Source organism: Neomonachus schauinslandi, chromosome 5 (genome assembly GCF_002201575.2).
Source record: "Neomonachus schauinslandi chromosome 5, ASM220157v2, whole genome shotgun sequence".
Taxonomy (NCBI): Eukaryota; Metazoa; Chordata; class Mammalia; order Carnivora; family Phocidae; genus Neomonachus; species Neomonachus schauinslandi.
This window is the reverse complement of record NC_058407.1, coordinates 20,294,144-20,315,952: the sequence shown is the minus strand read 5'-3', so window position 1 is coordinate 20,315,952 and position 21,809 is coordinate 20,294,144. Positions and strand designations below refer to the sequence as shown.

At 38.1% G+C, this 21,809-nt stretch overlaps 1 protein-coding gene across 1 annotated transcript in view; it reads left to right on the top strand.

The window, feature by feature from the left end:
• The window catches only part of UTP20 (UTP20 small subunit processome component), a 102,491-nt gene that overhangs the window by 77,521 nt on the left and 3,161 nt on the right, over positions 1–21,809 (top strand). Inside the window, exons 44-58 of the mRNA XM_044915349.1 lie at positions 5,315–5,413; positions 6,279–6,446; positions 8,588–8,754; positions 9,434–9,575; positions 10,466–10,582; positions 11,987–12,157; positions 12,394–12,525; positions 12,995–13,105; positions 15,029–15,108; positions 15,771–15,840; positions 15,961–16,143; positions 16,841–16,972; positions 17,500–17,632; positions 18,920–19,107; positions 19,849–19,920. Of these exons, the coding sequence (XP_044771284.1) occupies positions 5,315–5,413; positions 6,279–6,446; positions 8,588–8,754; positions 9,434–9,575; positions 10,466–10,582; positions 11,987–12,157; positions 12,394–12,525; positions 12,995–13,105; positions 15,029–15,108; positions 15,771–15,840; positions 15,961–16,143; positions 16,841–16,972; positions 17,500–17,632; positions 18,920–19,107; positions 19,849–19,920 (1,965 nt within the window). The remainder of the gene's footprint in view (positions 1–5,314; positions 5,414–6,278; positions 6,447–8,587; positions 8,755–9,433; positions 9,576–10,465; positions 10,583–11,986; positions 12,158–12,393; positions 12,526–12,994; positions 13,106–15,028; positions 15,109–15,770; positions 15,841–15,960; positions 16,144–16,840; positions 16,973–17,499; positions 17,633–18,919; positions 19,108–19,848; positions 19,921–21,809) is intronic.

Sequence of the window (21,809 nt, the reverse complement as noted above, 5' to 3'; positions counted from 1 at the left end):
ACAGCATCCTTTCCTAATTAAAACTCTTCAGAGTATAGGGATAGAGGGAACATTCCTCAAGTTCATAAAATCCATCTATGAAAAACTCACAGTGAATATCATCCTCAATGGGGAAAAGCTGAGAGCCTTTCCCTTAAGATCAGGAACACGTCAAGGATGCCCACTCTCGCCACTATTATTCAACATAGTACTAGAAGTCCTGGGAACAGCAATCAGGCAACAAAAAGAAATAAAAGGTATTCAGATTAGCAAAGAAAAAGTCAAACTCTCTCTCTTTGCAGATGACATGATACTTTATGTGGAAAACCCAAAAGACTCCACCCCCAAATTACTAGAACTCATACAGCAATTTCAGTAATGTGGCAGGATACAAAATCAATGCACAGAAATCAGTTGCTTTCTTATACACTAAGAATGCAACTGTAGAAAGAGAAATTAGAGAAACGATTCCATTTATAATAGCACCAAAAACCATAAGATACCTCGGAATAAACCTAACCAAAGAGGTAAAGGATCTATACTCTAGGAACTACAGAACACTCATGAAAGGAATTGAAGACACAAAAAGATGGAAATATATTCCATGCTCATGGATCGGAAGAATAAACATTGTTAAAATTTCTATGCTACCCAGAGCAATGTATACCTTCAAAGCCATCCCGATCAAAGTTCCTATGACATTTTTCAAAGTACTGGAACAAACAATCCTAAAAATTTGTATGGAATCAGAAAAGACCCCAAATCACCAAGGAAATGTTAAAAAAGACAAAGCTGGGGGCATCACGTTGCCTGATTTCAAGCTATATTACAAAGCAGTGATCACCAAGACAGCGTGGTATTGGCACAAAAACAGACATGTAGACCAATGTCTATATTCTCTGTTAGAGAGAGCCCAGATATGGACCCTCAACTCTATGGTCAAATAATTTTTGACATAGCAGGAAAAAATAAGCAATGGAGTCTCTTCAGTAAATGGTGCTGGGAAAATTGGACAGCTATATATAGAAGAATGAAACTCGACCATTCTCTAACACCATACACAAAGATAAACTCAAAATGGATGAAAGACCTCAATGTGAGACAGGAATCCATCAAAATCCTAGAGAGGAACATAGCAGTAACTTCTTTGACATCGGCCACAGCAACTTCTTTCAAGATACATCTCCAAAGGCTAGTGAAACAAAAGCAAAAATGAACTTTTGGGACTTCATCAAGATAAAAAGCTTCTGCACAGCAAAGGAAACAGTTAACAAAACAAAGAGGCAACCCACGGAATGGGAGAAGATATTTGCAAATAACACTACAGACGAAGATCTATAAAGAACTTCTCAAACTCAACACCCAAGAAACAAATAATCAAGTCAAAAAATGGGCAGAAGACATGAACAGACACTTCTCTGAAGAAGACATACAAATGGCTAACAGACACATGAAAAAATGTTCATCATCATTAGCCATCAGAGAAATTCAAAACCACATTTGAGATACCACCTTACACCAGTTAGAATGGCAAAAATTGACAAGGCAAGAAACAACAAATGTTGGAGAGGTTGTGGAGAAAGGGGAACCTTTTTATACTGTTGGTGGGAATGCAAGTTGGTACAGCCACTTTGGAAAACAGTGTGGAGGTTCCTCAAAAAATTAAAAATAGAGCTACCCTATGACCCAGCAATTGCACTATTGGGTATTTACCCCCAAAACACGGATGTAGTGAAAAGAAGGGCCGTATGCACCCCAATGTTCATAGCACCAATGTCCACAATAGCCAAACTGTGGAAAGAGCCAAGATGCCCTTCAACAGATGAATGGATAAAGAAGATGTGGTCCATATATACAATGGAATATTACTCAGCCATCAGAAAGGATGAATACCCAAATTTTCACTTAGATTATGCCAAGTGAAATAAGTCAAGCAGAGAAAGTCAATTATCATATGGTTTCACTTACTTGTGGAACATAAGGAAGGACATTAGGAGAAGGAAGGGAAAAATGAAGGGGGGGAATCGGAAGGGGAGACGAACCATGAGAGACTGTGGACTCCGAGTAACAAACTGAGGGTTTTAGAGGGGAAGGGGGTGGGGGGATGGGTTAGCCGGGTGATGGGTATTAAGGAGGGCATGTACTGCATGGAGCACTGGGTGTTATATGAAAACAATGAATTGTGGATCATTACATCAAGAACCAATGATGTATGGTGACTAACATAACATAATGAAATAAAATTAAATTAAAAAAGAAATGCCCAATTTAGGGCCCTACACCTAACCTACACTATCTGCATTTCAGTAAGGTCCCTGAGTGATACCAAGTTTGAGAAAAACTGTAGCTTGTTTTTTTCAAGTATCCAGTCAAGACTTCTGGTAGTTAGCTTTACTTTCTGTATCTGAATTTGCTCAAAGGTAAGCTTCCTATTTTATAGGTTATAAATCTAACATATTAAAATATCAGTATTCATTTTAACTGTCTCTCTTTGAATAGTTTTTTGATGGTTGCTCTAGAAATTACCATATACATACTTACTTTTAATATTCTACTTAGAATCAGTATTTTATGACTTCAAGTGGAATATAGAAACCTTACCCCCATATGGATCCCTTCATCCTTTATTTTATAGTTGTTTGTCTATTATATCTCCATATATTGAAAACTTCATCAGGCAGTGGTACAGTTTTTGCTTGTAAATGTCAAATATATTTTAAAGAACTCAAGAAGAAAAAAATAGTCTGTTAGTTTGCCCAGATATTTATCATTTTTGCTGCCTTTCTTTAATTTCTGAATTTTCAAGTTTCTGGTAATTGTTTCCCTTCAGCCTAAGAACTTCTGTCAGCAGTCTTGTAGGGCAAGTATGGTGGCAGCAAATGCTCTTAGTTTTCTGTTATCATTAATAGTACTTTTCTTTCAGCACTTTAAAAATGTTGAATCACTTCCTTCTGGCCTTTCTGATGAATAATCCAGTTATTCAAATCATTTTCCCCCTCTAAGTAATGCATCTTTTTCTCCTCTGGCTGCTTTAGACTTTTTCTTTGCCTTTATTTTTCAGTAGTTTGATTATGATGTAATTGAGTTTGCTTTTTGTGGTTGGGGGGGTTACGGGGGGGGTAGCATATTTGAGATTTGCTCCCCAAATTTGGGAAGTTTTGAACCATTATTTCTCCAAATACTTTTTCTGCACTGTACTTTGTCCTCTCCTGGAACTCCAGTGAAATGAATATTAGACTTTCTGTTTTTGTCCCACTGGTTCCTGAGGCTCTCTTCATGTTTTTTATTTTTTCAGTTCTTCCTTTCTGTAGTTTGGATGTGAATAGTTTTTATTGATCTGTCTTCGAGTTCACTTACTCCTTCCTTTTTCATCTCCATCCTGCTGCTGGGCTCATCCAATGAATTTCTTACTTTGGTTGTTGGGTTTTTCAGTTCTAAAATTTCCATTTAATTCTTTGTATCTTCAGTTTCTTTGCTAGCACTGTAGTTTTCCATTTGTTTCAGTCCTCCACGTAGAAAGCTGGGGCTTTATTGCTCCCATTTTGCTGTCACTTCCCACGGCTGTGCCCACAGGAGGGGCCTAGTGGTGGCAAAACAGAAAGAGAAAAGTAGCTAGCATTGGCCTACCCTCTCAGCATGCAGTTCCACTAAAGCAGAGGAAGGTCCCCTCCCACAGAGTTGTGGCTCCTGCCAATTCCCATTTCTAGGCCATTGCTACCACCATCACCGCAGGATTGTAGGGGGCTGGGGTGTGGGAGAACAGAAAATAAAAGAAAGAAAACCAGGGATTTCCTCCTCACTTAGAGCATTATATGTTCCTGTTCCTACTAGGCAAGCCATGGGGCTTCTCCTAGAGTTCCCTTCGTCCTGGCATCCACTTGCATGTTAGCTGGGATATACTGAACAGAAAACAGTGGTAAACTCCCTGGAAGTTTGGTGGTACTTGCATTCTGGTGTTCTTCCCCAGTAGCTGTTCCGTGCATCCTTTCCAGGTGTTAACAGCTGCTTTCAGTGGGAGAGACAGAGTAGAGTGTGCTTTCTTCATCTTACCTGGGATCAGAGCCCCTGTCAGTATTCATTTTTATTCTGTTCTTCCAACCAGCATTTATTCCATGGCTGCTTTATGTGACGTGTGGTGTTAGGCCTGGGCATAGAAGGATAAATACAGTATATCTCTGTCTTTTGGATTCATCTATATTTTAATGGAGCACCTGAGATACTTAAATGAGTAACCCTTTTTTCCCTAACCACCTGTTCTTTTAAGTCCATTCCATGATTTGTTAAAATAATTAAAATAGGGATGAGAGAACAACTAGTTTGGCTTTTAGTGTTAACTGTATAGACGCTATTCAAAATTGTACTCCTCAAATGTCATTCTTCATCCCCCCCCGCCAAAAGGGCTTTTAAGTATAAAGCCCGCAGCAAACATTTTAAGTATATAAAAGTACATAAAGATCTCCAGTAGATACATATGAAATTATGCCTTTAGAATCCAATCGAGGAGTGCCTGGCCATCTCAGTCAGTAGAGCATGCAACTCTTGATCTTGGGGTTGAGTTTGAGCCCCACACTGGGTGTAGAGATTACTTAAAAAATAAAATCCAATCTATATATTGATAACCAATTATGTTTCCTTAGCCTGTGATCATTATCTGATGTTCACTGTGATAATTTCATAGCATTAGAAGCAGCATAAAGAATGCAAAAAGCTTGAGAGGCAACATAGTATAGTGATACAGAGCAGGGGCTCTGGCACCGGTCCATATGGTTTCAAATCCTGACTCTACCACTGCTACCCATGCAAACTATGGCAAGGTACTTGATCTCTTTGTGCCTCAGCTTCCTCATCTGAAAAGTGCTGATAATATAGCACCTACGCCATAGATACAGTGGGTGAGGATTAAATGATTTAATACACGTATGTGGTATTAATACTAATAGCCCATAGTAAGCTCTTAGGAATGTTAGCTATGGTTAATATTAAGGGCAAAAATTTGTCTGTTTCCTTCAGAACAGCTTTGATTGCACTCAACATTGGCAAGCCCCTTAATTCACGGTTGGTTTTTAAAATTCAAGGCTCTTGTGCCTTTCTTTATAAATCTGGCCTGGTTTAGTCATAGTCAGTAATAGATCCCAAGCATGGAAATGTGTTTCTGAGCATCTTGCTCAAAGTGATCATTTGGTTAGTCTTTTACACGGTGATATTTGTCAAAGCTTCTCCCTATAGTAATGCCAGATACTACTTTGAGTGCTCTCTGCAGTACTTCCTAGATCTTATTTTTTTCCTAATGTGGTATTCTTCACCATTCATATTCTTACTGTGCATTTCATTTTAGGTCCATGTGCTGACTTTCACTGTTTACATGTTGCTGCAAGGCCTCACGAACAAGCTACAAGTTGGGGATTTGGACTCTTGTTTAGATATAATGATGGAGGTAAGATTTAGAAAAAGGAAGTTTCACTGTTTTTTTTTTTAACTGGGCAAAGGACACAGGAAATCAATTCACAAATTAAGGAATAATTATAGCCTATAGAAATGAAAATAATGTACTGTCTTATCTCTTAGATTAGCAGAGGTTTAAAAAGCTGATCAAGTGACGTGAGATGGGCACCTGCCACTGCCAGTAGGTCGTGAGTTTTGGTGTAACCTTTCTGGAAAGAAAGCTGATGTTGTGTATCAAGAACTTTAAAATAAGCAAAAATTTCAACTACTTCCAAGAATCTGTTTTAAAGGAATAATCAGAGATACATTTAGTCTGCGGTTTATATAAAAGTTATAAAGTGTTACCTAGAACAATGAAAAGTAGAATAATGAAAAATTAATAATCAGTTTTTAAAATTGGATAATGTGATAATTTGGGGGGGTGGGGTTAAGTGCTACACAGTCCTTGTTTATAAAAAAATGTAGACACAAACATTTTGAATTAAACACATCAGTTTTGGTAATTAAGTTGCAAATATCATATCATATGAGTTTTTTAAAGAGAAATTAAGCTGCTCTTTGGTAATATCAAAGAAGTAGTACCTGTCTGTATATTCCGTAATTATATATGTAAATCTATATAGTATTCTTCTTCTGTTTCCCCTTAGAAAAAACCTTTAGGTGTTTCTGTATTTGCTTGTCTTTCAGTAATTGGTCCCTGAACTACCTTGAAAAAGTGAAATCTAATAGGAATTCTTACCATCTAATTTCAGTCCTGTCTGACTTGCTTTCCCCTGATCTGGATGTATCAGAGACTACTTACGTTGACGTATCTTGCTGATTGCATATAATTGCCATTTGGCTTTTTTCTCTCAAAGATTTTTAACCATGAGTTGTTTGGTGCCATTGCTGAAGAGAAGGAAGTGAAGCAGATCCTCTCCAAAGTCATGGAGGCACGAAGAAGCAAAAGTTACGAGTCTTATGAAATCCTGGGCAAGTTTGTAGTAAAAGATCAGGTTACAAAACTTATCCTTCCATTAAAAGAGGTAAGGACTTGAGTGCAATACAGGAGATCCCCATGTTATGGTATCATGAGTTCTTGAGAGCCATGCGGGATAAGCCTTAATGCTGCACCTGACCACCAGGATTTCCTTTGGAGCTAAGGGCACTGTACTATGTAGCCACCAGCTGGCAGCCCTAGTTGGGCATTCTAAAGCAAGAACCAGTCCTGGATGTAAACCATGTGCTGCAGAAGCAAAAAATTTGAAATGCAGGTGAATTTTATAGCTGGGTCAAGTGAGCAGCTAAGAACGTAGCTTTTGTGGAGTCAGATTGCTACTCCCAGATTGCCAAGCGGGAGAAAAGTGGCATTTATTGAACATGTATTATGTTCTAAGCATTGTGTTTCATTATCACTTCTAATCCGCACAGCCACTCTGAGATCAATGGTACTTCCATCTAACAGATAAGAAAATGCAGGTTCAGAAAAGTCATGGTTAAAGAGGAAAGTAAGGATTTAGCTGTAGATCTTTCTGTTCCAAAGCTCACATTCTCTGCACTGTTTTCGCCTTTCTTTTCTTTTTTTTTTATTTTTATGTTATGTTAATCACCATACATTACATCATTAGTTTTTGATGTAGTGTTCCATGATTCATTGTTTGTGTATAACACCCAGTGCTCCATGCAGAACGTGCCCTCCTCAATACCCATCACCAGGCTAACCCATCCTCCCACCCCTCTCCCCTCTAGAACCCTTAGTTTGTTTTTCAGAGTCTATCGTCTCTCATGGTTCATCTCCCCCTCTGACGTCCCCCCCCTTCATTCTTCCCCTCCTGCTATCTTCTTCTTCTTCTTCTTTTTTTTAACATATAATGTATTATTTGTTTTAGAGGTACAGGTCTGTGATTCAACAGTCTTGCACAATTCACAGCACTCGCCATAGCACATACCCTCCCCAACGTCTATCACCCAGCCACCCCATCCCTCCCACCCCCCACCACTCCAGCAACCCTCAGTTTGTTTCCTGAGATTAAGAATTCCTCATATCAGCGAGATCATATGATACATGTCTTTCTCTGATTGACTTATTTGGCTCACCATAACACCCCCCAGTTCCATCCACGTCGTTGCAAATGGCAAGATTTCATTCCTTTTGATGGCTGCATAATATTCCATTGTATATATATACCACATCTTCTTTATCCATTCATCTGTCAGTGGACATCTTGGCTCTTTCCACAGTTTGGCTCTTGTGGACATTGCTGCTATAAACATCGGGGTGCATGTACCCCTTCAGATCCCTACATTTGTATCTTTGGGGTTCTGCACTGTTTTCATTCTGCCTCCTATTGGGCAGGGACTGTAGTTTACTTACCCTTATAATGTTCTCTGTGCCTACTGCAGGAGTGAACATTCAATAAATGTTAATAATTCCTTTTATTACAATTTTATGTACTAAAACCAGCACTATTTAATGACATGAATTAACCATAATTCCAAATGTTTTGGTGTTAGATTAACTCTGTAATTGTTCCTACCATGCATTAATCTTATCTAACTAAGAATGTTAGGTATGTTTTGATGATGAAAAAAAGTCAACAGAGCATGTGAATTTTCCATGTATATTATCAAGTTCCTCCAAGGTAATGAAAGTTATTAATACCATGTCCTGTGCAAGGGAAGGGAATAGCTTTATAGTGCTGAGGTTTGTGTTGGGGTTGGTGGTCTTGGATTCCCATTAAGTTCCTCTGATTTGGCCCAATGACTAATATCAAACCCTGAGGCTTGGCCATCACAGCACTTTATTAGCATGGCTTCAGATGAGTAGTGACTGCATTTTGTTGATGTCTATCTGTGTGTGCTTTCCTCTAATGCGCTTAGAGGGTTGACATCTTCCAAGTGTCACCAACAGAGTGAATTCTCACCAACAGAGAGCACAAGAGGGAGTACAAGATATCCAGAGGTGCACTTCCTGCTTGCTGATAGTGGTTGTCTCTGGAATTGAGGTTATGTGTAGATAATACTTTGTATGTTCTGTTTGAAATTTTATTAAGAATGTTTCTTTTTTAATTAGAAAACAAAACCAAACATATATTAAAAAGCAAATATATATTTTAAAAACTACCATTACAACAAATGAAAATGCAGTTCTGTGTTACCTCAGCATGATATTTATGTTTGCCTTTAGATCTTACAAAATACCACAAGTTTAAAACTGGCCCGGAAAGTTCATGAAACCTTGCGCCGAATCATAGCAGGATTAATTGTAAATCAGGAAATGACTGCAGAATCCATTCTATTGCTCAGTTATGGTTTGGTCAGTGAAAATCTCCCCCTGTTAACAGAAAAAGAAAAGTAAGTTTGAAAGAAAAAAAAAAAAAAAAAAAAACCTATCCTTAGGTGCTTGCTTCTGATAAGCCATTCAGTTCTTACTCATAAGTGGATTAATTTAATAATTTACCTTAGTAGTGTGTATATATATATATATATGTATTTGCCTGAGTTATAAGATGGTACTACTTAGTGGTGTTTGAGCTAACGTCCTTCCAAGTGATAAATTTCACCTTGAGATTATTTTTCCAATAAATGAATGAGTTAGCAGCCAGGTATTTTGGCATTTCTCTGAGACCATTTTTGTTTTATTTATTGAATCAAAGTTAGGGTAGATTTTAAATATATACTGATTAAACAGATATTTAGACCTTAAAAGGTTTTAAAATACCTTCCTTTGGGATTTTGCTTCTGGGTTCTAAAAGAAACTCCTTGGCATATGTTTTCAAAATTCAGATGGAGTGTCTCCTTACTATTCATATTAACTGTGTGTTCATCAATCTCATATCTCTTTCTGGGGTTGTGTACAACCTTGATGAACAACCTAAGAATCTCTTGTTTCTCACGGTTAAAGGAGAGAAAATGCCCACAGTGAGCAGCACATTACTTAGCGCTGGGCTCCAGTCACCAGGCAGGGCCACAATAACTGCTTGGAATGCAACGTACAGTGCTCTTCTCCCTGTTTCTCCTTCGTGATTGACAGAAATCCAGGAGCCCCTGCGCTAGATCCACGTCTCCCACCCGAGAGCTGTCTTCTGCTCCCCCCAACTCCAGTTCGAGGTGGGCAGAAAGCTGTTGTGAGCAGGAAAACCAACATGCACATATTTATTGAGTCCGGGCTTCGGGTAAGAATTAACCTTAAAATGCAATTTGCTACCCACAGTGAGTGTGCCTATTTTAATCCTCTGCTAGATTTCCAGTACTGCTCATTTCCACTATAAATGCCTTATTATAAGTAAATTATGGGATTTTTTTTTTTTAAAGGTGAATTGGTCCATTTACCATTTCTCTCTTCCAGTACTTATTTTGATAATATAACTATCTCAGAATTAATGATTCTGACCTCTAACATTATTATTATGGGTTCACTATTGTTTTGTATGGACTTCTCTAAATTTATTTTGAATTTTTTTAAAAAAGATGTGAGCTTCTAAAAACAAAAATTTGATCATTTATTTCCTTTTAAAACCCTTCATTGGCTCCCTTTTTTCCTGAGAGCCCAGTCCTTCATCTGGGCTATGAGGCCTAGCTTCCTTTTGTACCACTGCAACACACATCCCAGCCCCCAGGCTTCTGTTCTTTAGTCCCCACACTCTTCCCACTCCAGGACCTCACCACATGCTCCTCCCTTTGCCTGGGTCCCCACAGAAGTCTCAAAGCACACTGCATTTACAATTAATTATTTGCTAGTCTGTCTTCCTGGCTAAGATCCATCATGCAGGACCATGTTCATCTTGATCACTGCTGTGTCCTATGTGCAGAGCCAGCACCTGAATCACAGTAAATGCTGAGTAATCACTTGGTAAATGAACTTAGCATCTCACCTCCACCCTGAGCTCCCACTTTCTTCACTTACAAGAGTCTCCCAGGCCCTTTCCCATTCCTTCAAAATTTTGTCACATTAGGACAGAAGCATCTTAACATTTCATGCTTGTCTCTTAAAATCACTTCACCTTTACCTAACTCATTTGGTCTTGTGGGCAACTGGTGTAAAATATCGTTTTGAATCTTTTAGCTGCTACATCTGAGTCTGAAGACTTCCAAGATCAAGTCTTCAAGTGAACCTATTCTGGAAATGTTGGATCCTTTTGTCTCTCTCCTTATAGACTGCCTGGTTTCCATGGATGTGAAGGTGAGTTCTGTTCCTTCACAAGAGCCATGTTGTGCAAAATATCCAGAACTTCAAGGCTTGTGCTTCACAAGATGATTGAGTTTTTAAGTGGATTTATGATATTATAAACTACCTCTGTTCCCTGCATTACATTGTTTTCCAATGTAATAATCCCATGTATTTGGATAGCCTTTAATAGTTTTACAAGCCCTGGGATGTACGTTACTTATTTCATTTGATCCTCACAACAGTGTTATGAGGGTGAGTAGTGGGGTCCCCGTGTCAGCACTAATCCTCTTCATCAACCTTGATACTACTATCCCCCACTGGTATGAATCCTCATAATGACCCATGAGGCACCGTATTATTAATGCTTCTGTTTTATGGATGAGAAAACTAGACCTTGGGCTAAGTGACTTGGCCCAGATCACAGATCTAGTATATGAGCCTCAGTCTGTCAGACTCCAGAGCCTACACTTCTCCTATATTCTGATTGCCTTTCTTACAGTGAAGGTGCCAGGAGGTTAAGTAACATCTCTGTAGTCAAATAGGTAATAAACTACAGAGCTGCGATATGATCCCTGGCCTTTGTGACTCCCAAGGCCTTTCCTTTGTCTTCACCTAATTCAGTCCAAAAAGACCATTACAGCAACCAGAATAGCATGGGTCTGTTAGGTAGAGCTGAACTAGGTGATCTCAACAATCTCTAAGGTTTAGCCCAGAGATTCATGGATTCTCATGTAATTGCTTGGTTCCAGCATATGTTTTTCATATCTTTTGCACAGCACTTAACTATATTAAATTCTATAGTGTATTGTTCCCATGCTTAATTTCTGAGCCAGCTGTCTGTTCCTTAAATAGAGGAAGGGTGTGGGGCGCCTGTCTCAGTTGGTAGAGCATGCAACTCTTGAACTGAGGGTCGTGAGTTCAAGCCCCACACTGGGCATGGAGCCTACTTAATAAAATTAAAAATTAAAAAAAGAATGAAAATAGGGGGACCATGTTCTCTTTATCTTTGTATTTCTAATATATGGAATACCTTATACACATATGCTTAGAATGGATAAAGTACCATTCTAGAAAATAGAAGTCATTTATAATGTATTTTTCCACACACAAAACAAAGGTGCTAAAATTGGCCAACCCATCCAGTCATTTATTCATACAGGTTAAGAATACAGTGACCACTTTTTCTTACTTGCTTGCAATATATCTTTACTTGCCATGGAGAAACAATAAGTTCTACCATAGAGAATAGGAAACCTTCCTATCTTCTTAGGCTTTTGGTATAGTGCTTCCAGACTGGGCTGGGCAGAGTATTTCACTCTTTCAACTTGATTGCTTTTAGAGTCTACCCAGCCTTGGGTGCTGGGTTATTACATTTGGTCACTACACAGGTTGATCGGTTTTATTTTTGTTTTTCAGGTGATCACAGGTGCTTTACAATGCCTGATCTGGGTCTTGAGGTTCCCTCTGCCTTCCATAGAAACAAAAGCAGAACAGCTGACCAAACACCTTTTCCTTTTGCTGAAGGACTATGCAAAACTTGGAGCTGCCAGGGGCCAGAACTTCCACCTGGTGGTAAATTGTTTCAAGGTGAGGTGTTTTCAGTTGTGCTTAAAATAGCCAGGACCAGAATTAACATCAAAAGTATAGTTTTCTCCATCGTCCTTTGTAGTCTTGGCCAGAATTTTTTCCAGATTAATTTGCTAAGGCCAGAGGATTGGTATCCTGTGTAAAAAAGCATTAATGTTGTATGAAGTCCATACCATTTCAGTGGATCTTCATTTGTAGGATGTCCTGGTTATTAACCTCACTATTGTAATTTGCAGTGTGTGACCATACTTGTGAAGAAAGTGAAGTCTTACCAGATAACCGAGAAGCAGCTTCAAGTTCTACTAGCGTATGCTGAGGAAGACATTTATGATACTTCAAGACAGGCTACTGCATTTGGTCTTCTGAAGGTACAGTGTCACCAGAATGTTGGATTTGAGTCTCGGTTTAGATACTTAGAATAATGTGGAACATAGTGTTTTGACTAGCTGTAGATTTCCAAAATTAATTATAAACATTGTTATGATTTTGGTGGATTGTTAATATATCTACTTACTAAGATGTTTGAATGTGAACTCTCTATTAACACTTCCAGAGACTTCTATAAAAATATAGGAAAATAAATATAGGTTAAAAAATACCATGCTTGTATTTATTGTATTGGACATTGGAGTTTTTTTCCTTTTTTTTTGAAAAATTGTAAAATCTATATAAAACCTAAAATTCACCATTTTAAATATTTTTAAGTGTATGTTCTTTTTCTTTTGGAGATTACTTCCATTATTTTTGAAATTGCCTATGACTGCTTTAACATCAGGTCAGCTTACACCCATCTGCAGTAGAACATGAAATTAGATGTCTTTTCCTTTTGTATCTTAGGCCATTTTATCAAGAAAGTTGTTGGTCCCGGAAATTGATGATGTCATGCGGAAAGTATCCAAGTTGGCAATTTCTGCACAAAGCGAACCTGTCAGAGTCCAGTGCAGACAGGTTTGTAGAGAGACCTTATTCCCATAGCAAGGACTGGGTCCTGTCTTCTCAGTTTGGTTTTTAGATAGAGACATGTCAACATTGGCTGAATTTTGAAGATGATTTTGTGTCACATTGTTGTTGCTTTAATACTCAGGAACCCATTTACTTACCAAGTCTGAGGAGCAACTCTGCTTTGTCTTAAGGGCATTTTCAGTTAACATAGAGCACTTTGACTGATAGCCCATAACATGTGGAATGTTTCACATGGGTGAAGACATTTTCCTTCTGCAGCATAGTAACCTGCACCAAAGGTTTCCATCCATTGGTCCAGTCATCAACTGACTGTGCATATCACTGGGTGCCAGGTGCTGCTAGAAAGGCAGTCAACAAAATTTTTATAGTCCCTATCAGTGAAATTTTTACAGTAGACAGGCACAAAGCAAAAATTCCAGTTCTTTAATTACAGACCATCGTAAGTGCCAGGAGGGGGAAAGTGCTGTCCTATTTAATCTTTTACAAGACACACCATTATTTATATACCTCAAAGAAAGAAAAAAAATCTATGACACGGTAAGATGCCATCAATTTTAAGACATAGCCCAATTTCAGAGATGTTAAAATGTGAAAAACTGTGCCTCTTAGAATTGAGAAAATATGGAAAAGCATATGATCAGGTTGAGGACCACCCTGGTGTTAGAATCAGGGAGGACTTTCCTGAGGATTGGCTTATAAGCCAAAATGTGAAGGAAGAATAAGGATTAGCTTTCCAGGTGAAGGAGGTAGCCAAAGCCTGAGGAAGGTAAACCTTGAGGTCGTTAGGGGCCTCGCATTTTGGAGGAGCTAAATGAAGATGGGGAAGGAGCCAGTTCAGGCAAGACCTTATGGTCTTGTTAAAGATTTTAGGGCTTTATTCTAATAGCAGAAAGCTATTGAAATCAAGGGAGGAGAGTGACGTGAGAAGATCTGTATTTATACATTTGTTCATCCATGATTATATGAGTGTATATCACATCCAGGATAGAAAAGTTTGAACTGGAAATATGAACTTGGGGTTGAAGGAAGCTGTGGGCTGCTGAGGAGGCCCTGTTGAAAAAGGAGGAAGCGGGTCTTTAGAAAAAGTCTCCTTGAGTATTGTTAGGAAGAAGGAGGGGAGGGCCAGCTATTATTTATTAAGCACTAGCTGTGTGCCCAGAACTTTACATACTGATTTCTGTTTGAGTTACCCTTCAGAAGAAATACCCCCATTTTATGGCTGGGAAGAAAATAGGCCTTAAGAAGTATAATGATGTGCCTTAGCTTTTGCAGTTTATTAGTAAAAGAGGCTGACTAGTATAATCGCTTGAAAACAGAGCTTTTGGATGCAGATAGACGAGGTATGGAATTCTGGCATTGTCATCTGAGCAAGTTAACTTACCTCTCTGTGCCAATGTCATTCTCTTCATCTGTAAAATGGGGTTAATATCCCCTACTTTCCAAGGGACTGATGACAGTTAACTGAAAAACACTTAGTACAGTGTTTGGCATATAGAAGATGTTTAAAAAATAGTTACTATTATCAATATTAATATTATCACCATTGTCATTCTTATTCAGGGGGGAAATACAGGGTTGAACCACAGTCCATACTGAGTCCACCACAGCATACCAACTATGGAAGAGAGGTGCTTCCTACATGTGAGCTTAGATGTGGAGCCCAAAACATCCATGCCAGTGGTAGGCCAGGACTTGAGTATTAATCAGGCATATGGGGCAGGACCTGAATAAGTGAGGTCAGAGGAGAAAGGAAAGTACGTTGTTGACTCAGAAGGCAGGCTTCACCTGGTTGATTACTCTTTTGAAAGGTCTTTATAACTTACCAGTGTGTGTCAGAAAGCAGGTTAGGAAGCAGGAATCCTGGAGAGACAGGACCCAAATAATCATCTGTATTACTTCTGTTCCTAGGTTTTTCTGAAATATATTCTTGACTATCCCCTGGGTGACAAATTGAGACCAAACTTGGAATTCATGCTTGCTCAACTGAAGTAAGTTTAAGCCATAAACTACACAGGGGTAGAGGGTTAGTATCCTCTCTCATTTTAATGTGGCAGCTGTCTTAAAAATGACAAAACCTAAACCTAATGGCACCTTCTCTAAGGGTCTTATCATATGAATCATTGACTTGGTTATCAAACAATGTGCATGGTTTCCTGTGACGGTTCTGTACGTTGCTTTTCGAATTCAGTCTGGGCATTGATTTTCATTAGAGTCTACTTAAGGAGAATGGTAAAAAATCTAACAAAATTACATTTAAAGCTATATGGTAGCATGATATATATATATATATATATATATATATATATATATAAGCATTAAAATTGGGAAAATGGAGGTTTTTCCACTTTTTAAGAAATAGACACTTTTTTTTTTTTTAAGATTTTATTTGACAGAGAGACACAGCAAGAGAGGGAACACAAGCAGGGGGAGTGGGAGAGGGAGAAACAGGCTCCCCGCAGAGCAGGGAGCCCGATGCGGGACTCGATCCCAGGACCCTGGGATCATGACCTGAGCTGAAGACAGACGCTTAATGACTAAGCCACCCAGGCGCCCCGAAACAAACACCTTAAAACAATGTTTAAAATTTTTAAAAACAATTATTGGTAAATTTAAAAGATACTAACAAGTCTATCTAATCTTCTTGCCCTAGTTACGAACATGAGACTGGGAGAGAGTCTGCTCTGGAAATGATCTCCTACCTCTTTGACACATTCCCTCAGGTACCTTGAATCACAAACTGTAGCTGTGTTCCCCTTGACCCCTGGGAGCCACAATCCTCCCATATGGGGACCGTGAGAATTCCAATCTGAGTGTGCTCATAACTGCCTGTTTTCTTTTAGGGACTGCTCCATGAGAACTGCGGAATGTTCTTTATTCCTCTTTGTCTAATGATGGTGAATGATGCCTCTGCCATGTGTAAAAAGATGGCATCCATGACAATCAAATCTTTACTCAGTAAAATCAACCTTGAGAAAAAAGATTGGCTCTTTGAAATGGTTACCACCTGGTTTGGAGCAAAAAAGGTTAGGGTTGCTTTTAGTCATATTTCAATGAAAAGTCTGTTTTTGGTGTTCACTTTAAGTAAGAATACATATGTAGTCCCACTGCATGACTGTCAGCCAATTACACTACTACATGAATGTATCACTTACGTGCTTAACCAGTCCCCATTGAGTATTTTTGTTTTCAGTTTTGCTTATTCAGCTAATGAAATGTAATTTTTGTCAATGATTGTATCTCATTGCTGACTCTACCACCATCATCAGTGGCCCCTGTTTGTGGAATATAAACAACATATGTCATAATACTGGCTTTAAGTATTAAAGTCAGAATGGGGAATGGGGGTACTGTATGAATATTTCAATTTTTTAATTAAAATGTTTTAAGTATAATTGACATACAATGTTACTAGCTTCAAGTATACAATACTGATTTGACAATTCTGTATATGGTACTCACCATGATTTTTTTTTTTAATTTAAAATGGAAAAAGTATTAATGGATAATGATGAGTTCCATTTTTTTTTTTAAATGTTATTCTTGGGCATGAAGATTTCTCCATATTTTTCATGTTAGCCACCAGAGGTCCATATTATGTTGACTTCTGGCATCATAAAGAAATACTGAGGATAGAGTAATGCCCACCTTCATTTTATGATTTTGGAAATGGCCTCCCAAAAGTTGTGTTAACATTGTCTTCTGGTGGTTTATTTTTGGTAGAGCTTAAATAGACAACTGGCTGCTCTCATCTGTGGCTTATTTGTGGAAAGTGAAGGAGTCTCTTTTGAGAGAAGACTTGGAACTATTCTTCCTGTGATTGAAAAGGAAATTGATCCTGAAAACTTTAAAGATGTAAGTAATTTGCCAGAGAATAAAACTTTTGCTAATTTTTGTAGTTTTACTTAAGGTGGCTTAGCTAATAGATTAAATACTATTTGTGTTCAAAAAAATGTTTATTAATGAAAGGAAGAATTTAGTGTAGTTGGAAAAAAAAAAAGAATTGTGTGGTTGGATTTTTTTTTTTAAATGAGGTTTTAAAGTAAGTTATCTTCCATAGTATATGAAGATCAAAATTTCTCCAGCAGGTGATTTCACTAGCCCACCACCACCTACTCTGGACATTTAGCAACATCTGGAGACATTCTTTTGTTTGTCACAAGTGGAGGGTGGAGGGTGCTGCTAGCACCTAGTGGGCAGAGGCCAGGAATGCTGTAGTTCATTCCACAGTGCACAGGGCAGCTCCCCACAACAGAGAATTAATCTGACCCCAAATGTCAGCTGAGATGAGAAACCCTGGTACAAATTTACATGCTGGAGTAAAAACATCCATCAGAGACTTTGAAATTGTCTTAATTGATTTACATCCATCCTGTTTTTAGATCATGGAAGAGACTGAAGAAAAAGCTGCAGATCGCCTTCTGTTTAGTTTTCTTACACTAATTAGTAAACTCATCAAGGAATGTAATATTATTCAGTTTACCAAGCCCTCTGAGACATTGAATAAAATCTGGAGTAAGTGTTTCCTTTTTATTTAAATCTAAAAACAAACACATTAGTTGTAATAGAATTACTGAAAACAGATTTGGGAAATTAGAATATGAACACTTAGAAAGTATATAATGTCAGGGAAAAAGTCCATGAGAAAAAGATTTAAAAGGCCCTTTCAAATTGATTACAGTGAAAACATTTCTTTCTAAGAAAAGTACTATATATTTATGATTTCACAAGTAATACATTTCATTATCTTGTTTGTACCTAAATAAGAATATTACTATACCATAACACACTCAGTAGATGATTTTTTAAAATAGCTATAAATAGTCCACCATGCAAATGTGCCATGATTTAGTAAACCATTTAATTTCTATGGGACATTTATTATATATCACTCTTTATATGAAAAATAAGATCCTAGAATTTTTAATTTAACATACTCAGTTTCGATTAGTCTGTAGGAAATAGACATTGAAGTGAAAGCTTTAAGTACAGTTACTAAGTTACTATGTGGCCCACTCTGGTATGACTTCACTGAGGCATGGCCAGATTGTTACAAAATAGAATACACAACAAAAGTAAAACCCTGTTAATAAAATAAAGCATCATAGACTAAAACTCAGATATGACATGGTTCATCCAGAATTTTAATCCTGTTCCCTAAAACCCACAAGGCTTTTCAGAGTGGCCAGGTAACATAGGAGTATAAGCTTTGGGGCCAGATGAAGCTGGGGCCCAGGCCTGGTTTTGCCTATTACAGTTTGGCACTTCAGCTAGCCTGTCTGAAACCTTTCCTCATCTGTAAAATGGAACTGACCATTCTAATGTCACAGAACTCTTGTGAGGTCTAAACAAGATAATACATGTAACACACTTAGCCCTGTGCCTGGCACACAGAAAGCCTCAAGAAATGATAACTTTCCACTGATTTCAAGAATTATTAGAAATAAATGTGTGCCTGTATATAGTACTTATGTTACTTAATTTAGAAATTGTTAAGTGTTACAGCCACCTTATCTCCCTTGAACCTAAAACTAATTCTAATGGAACCGGTCTGTTTCTAGGCTTACTCCTACCTCTTTTGTCATTCACCATGTTAGGAGTTGGTTTTCTAGTTGTTTCCAGTGTTTCACCACCTCACTTCTCCCTAGCTCCTTGAGAGTTTCCAGGAAGCGGGGACTATTTTGTCCCTTTTTGGTTTCTAAATCCAAGCACATAATAGATAATGAATGCATACCCTAATCATATTTACCACTGAAGAGTCAGGAAAGTTGAGAATCTGAAAATGCATTTTGGTTCCCTTAGGTTATGTGCACTGTCACCTGAGACATCCACACAGCTGGGTGTGGCTCACTGCAGCCCAGATTTTTGGATTACTCTTTGCCTCTTGCCAACCAGAGGAACTTATTAGAAGACAGAAGGCCAAAAAAACTAAAAAGAAACTCTCAGTACCTGTAGCAATAAGGTTCCTAACAAATGACCTTGAACAAAAGGTAAGGTTTCCCTAAAACCTTTTTCTTTGTGATCTTCATTCTGCTTCATGTAACTATCTTGGGGTTGGCCCTAGGGAGAAACTCTTAACAGCTGACTTTGTTGCACGTGTGATTCTATAGTAGTGGGAACTAGAGAAGGGTCAACCTCAAGGCCAGGGTTTTCCAAAATAATTTATATCAGTCTAGTCAGACTTTTGCTTATTTAGCAAATTCATCCTCTATTATTTGTTCAAATTCTTTTTTTTACCACCCTCAAATTCTTTATCAACATTGGAAAATACTTTTTTAAATGATATCAATACTGTCGGTCCTGCCTCCTAAATGAGATCATGTTCATGAAAATATTAGTTAGAGATCATGTTATATCCACCTCTGATTTCCTAGGGCCTAAAACAATGCATGACTCATAGTGGGAACTCCATAAATACTGAATGAGTAGAAGATGGAAGGGAAGGAAAGAAGGAAAATATTGGAATGTTGTCAAGTTTTCTACTAATAATCTGAGGGATTATATCGCCCCAGAGCTTGAAAGTATCCCATTTTGGGGGGCTGAAGTGCTTGGTGCAGGTAGGAGGCATGACAATTTCTGGTCATGGACCTTCCCTCTCCAGACCTATACAAGTCATTCAGAGCAAAATCTAGCACCTCTGTTGTTCTATTACAGCTAGTTACTTGGGAGTTTTTAAAAACAGTGAGAAATATCCTGCATTGTGTCTGCCAATGTCCATTTTCTTTCCACAGATGAAAAGTATCTCCCTAGCCTCTTGCCATCAGTTGCATTCCAAATTCTTAGATCAGTCCCTAGGAGAGCAGGTAAGTATTGTCATCCTTCTGGTTTAATAGAAGGGATCTAGTCCGCCAAGTCTAGGAGTAGGCTTACATTTGGTATTTGTGTTTGTTTTCCTATTTTAATGCTTGGGGAATTAAATATAGACATACACGGAAATATATGTTCAGTTCTAATCAGCTCTGGGATCCATCTTGGGGATGGATCCATTAAAAATTCCAATTTAAAATTCCCAATAAAGATGATGCAGTGGGAGGCTATTTATCTTTTCATGTTTAATTTTAAGATCTATTCCACATTGTGACCAAAGCTTTGAAGGGCATTAGTTGGTTGGCTGGATTGATTGTGATTGTTCTGCAATAAACTGTATTACTGAATTTCCTTCCCTTACTCCTGGAAGCTGAAGAGAAAGTAATAATGGTCATGTTACAGTGTGGTCTGAGAATTGTCTGTCCTTAACAGAAGGCAGATAAATCACTAAAAAGTTTTATGGATTTCCATATTATAAAATGTAACTATAAGTAAAATGTAAATAGGGAAGCATTTATAAATATGCAGCCAATGTAAATTACTTTAGAATAGGGTCTATTGTTTATTTATCATCTCCTTTGGTAAAGCCGTTGGGTTGGTAGATGATGACACAGATGTCTTATCTGGATATGAGCAAGGCACTGGATCATGACTCTTGTCATTATGGACAAGATAGAGCAGCAATGTAGATTAAGTTATGGGACAACTGGAAACTGAATGCTGTATCCAAAGAGTGATCTCAAGTAGCATGCCATAAACCCTGATACTTCCATCCCTTTTTCATGAAAATATAGCATGCTTCATTATATGGCAGGGCCAGAGAAAGAATGTTAAGCTATTTGGTGGATAGCAAAGTGAGACCAGAGAAATCCTGCCAGGGTAGTAGCAGGTAGGGTCTCACATAATATCAATCTGAACAGAGGTTGACAGATACAACCATAGAAACTTGGGACAGGAAGGGATTTACTAGTACTGACCCAGGATGAAAGAAATTATAGAATTTAGTTCACTGTAATCTTAGGGTGAAGTGGCTGCCACAAGGGGAAAAGGCCTCCAAAACTGGGACTATCTTCAGGAAGGCCAACGTTCTAGAAGAAGGAAATTAGAATCTTGGCATGAATTGTTGATGGCCAGGCTAGCCTTGGACAGTGTGTACAGTTTGAGTCCTTCATTTGGGGGAAACTTTTGGCACACAGCACCTCTAATAGAGCATCCAGGAAGGTAAAGAAACCCAAAACCAACTTAGCGTCCTCCTTCACATAATTAGTGTGAAACATCTATGTCCGAGATTTCATGGATGTCAGAGTTAGGGACTCAATATATGGGTCCATTATTATAAGTCTAAAATTGGTCCCTGGGCTGTTTAACTGGATGAGTTGGGATTTAAGGAGAAAGAGCTCAGTGCTTTAGAACTTAGGCTTGAATTCTAAAGACTTAAATCCTGGCTGACCACTTTGTCTTTGGGTGAGTCAATAATTCTGAGCCTTGCTTTTCTCTCCTGATAATAGTACCTAACAGTGATATTTTAGAGTTGAATTAGAATTACTGGGTATAAAGTCATTGCTCAATAAATGGAAACTTATTTGTATGAAGAGATTTAATGGAGGAGGAATGAAAGCTCTCTTAAAAATGTAAATGGATAGTCTGGAATGAAATCATTTCCTTAGTATTCTTTGTGACCTTGGAGGGTAGAACTAGGCCAAGTAGATGAATTACATGAAAATGGGTTTGGATACACTATAAAGTAGAACTGAAGATTATCAAAATATGGAACAGTCATCAGTTTAATAGTACAATACCCAGTGATGGGTTTTTTTTTTCTCCTAATTGTAGAATACCTATTTTTCACTAAGCTGTATTTATTTCAAAATCAAAGTCCCAATTC